Below are 1632 nucleotides of genomic sequence, written 5' to 3'. Positions count from 1 at the left end.
CCAAGGCGACAGGATGCAACGACGAAATTTAAACGTTTAAAATGAAATGGTTATAAAAAAAATTAACTATTAAAAAAACCATTTATACCCTATAAATACCTACCATTTTATAAAAAATTTCACACATTTTCTCTTCTCCTCTCTACATATTATCAATTATCTTCAAAAAAATATGGATCCTTTCGACTCTTCCGATGATTCAGATGACGATATTTTCTTTAGGATGATGTATCATTATTACACTACCGACCTGCTATAACCAATCCCAACCCCACTACTAACAAGACGTGCGATGTTAAACAGAAATCGCGAGGAAGGACACGAACATCTATATCGCGATTACTTTGCGGATAATTGTGTATACGGGGCGAAGAACTTCAAAAGAAGATTTCGTTTAAGTAGGGATGTGTTCTTACGAATCGCCAACGCCTTGGAAAGCCGGTATCACTTCTTTACTATACTTTTATACAAAATAAATAAAAATGTACTACATGTTTCTTTAATTTTACAACATATGCAATATATTTTTAAACTGTAGTTTATTTATGTTTAGGTACAAATTTTTTCAATTAAGATATGATGCTAAAGGTAGACGAGAGTTTACAACATTGCAGAAATGTGCTGCAGCCATTCATTTGATGGCTATGGGTGAGTCACCCGACACCATAGACGACTATATGAGAATGTCCGAAAGAACCGCAAGAGAGAGTTTGTATACATTGTCAAGGGGTGTTGTTGAAACTTTTGGAGACGTGTATTTGCGGAAACCTTCGTTGGATGATTTGCAAGAATTGTATGCGGCGCATGAAGAACACCATGGGTTTCCCAGAATGATAGGAAGCATTGATTGCAAACACTGGAAATGGAAAAATTGTCCGGTAGCATGGAAAGGGCAATACGCAAGTGGTTACCACGGATCACCTTCGTTGGTGTTAGAGTTTGTCGCTTCTCAAGATTTATGGATTTAGCATGCATTTTTTGGGGTTGCAGGTTCCAACAACGAAGTCAATGTTCTTGATCAGTCGCCTATATTCGACGATCTTTTGAATGGAAAATCCTCGGATGCTCCTTTCACGGTAAATGGAAACGAATACAAATACGGGTATTACCTTACAAATGGAATATATCTTCAGTATTCCACATTCGTGAAGGCATTCCGCTACCCGGTTGAAGAACGAGACAAATTTTTTAAGAGAAGACAAGAAGGAGCACGTAAGGATGTGGAACGTGCTTTTGGAGTGCTGAAGGCGAAGTGGCATATAGTCGAACATGCAGCATGACCATTGGATTTAGAAACTCTACGATATATCATGTATGCATGTATCTAATTAATAAAATGATAGTAGAAGATAAAGGGAGAAATATTGCACATTATATCCCAACAGGGCCCAGACACGTTCAGTTTCAACTAGGAACATCAGATTATTTGCATCGCGTTGTTGACATTCAGGATACAAATAAACACAGACAACTTTGAGAGGACTTAGCGGATTATATCTTTTATGGTAACAATAAATAGCGTTGTATTTTTTTATTTTTATTTTTATTTTTTTGAATTTGGATGTTATTTTATTTTATTTTATTATTTTTTTTTGGATAGTATGTGTAATTTAGTCTTTATGTTAATTTTAA

General features: G+C 35.6%; 1 protein-coding gene across 1 annotated transcript; it reads left to right on the top strand.

Annotated features, from left to right (window-relative positions):
• The first annotated feature begins 292 nt into the window (after nt 1-292).
• Nucleotides 293-1280, top strand: LOC145010417 (uncharacterized). Its single transcript, XM_078968960.1, has 3 exons — nt 293-441; nt 554-906; nt 991-1280. Exons 1-3 carry the CDS (start codon nt 293-295, stop codon nt 1278-1280), a joined length of 792 nt encoding a protein of 263 aa, XP_078825086.1.
• The last annotated feature ends 352 nt before the right edge of the window (nt 1281-1632 follow it).

The sequence above is a fragment of the Lactuca saligna genome, chromosome 8 (genome assembly GCF_052625555.1).
Source record: "Lactuca saligna cultivar CGN05327 chromosome 8, ASM5262555v1, whole genome shotgun sequence".
Classification (NCBI taxonomy): Eukaryota; Viridiplantae; Streptophyta; class Magnoliopsida; order Asterales; family Asteraceae; genus Lactuca; species Lactuca saligna.
The sequence above is the reverse complement of the archived record's forward strand: the minus strand, read 5'-3'. Positions and strand labels throughout refer to the sequence as shown.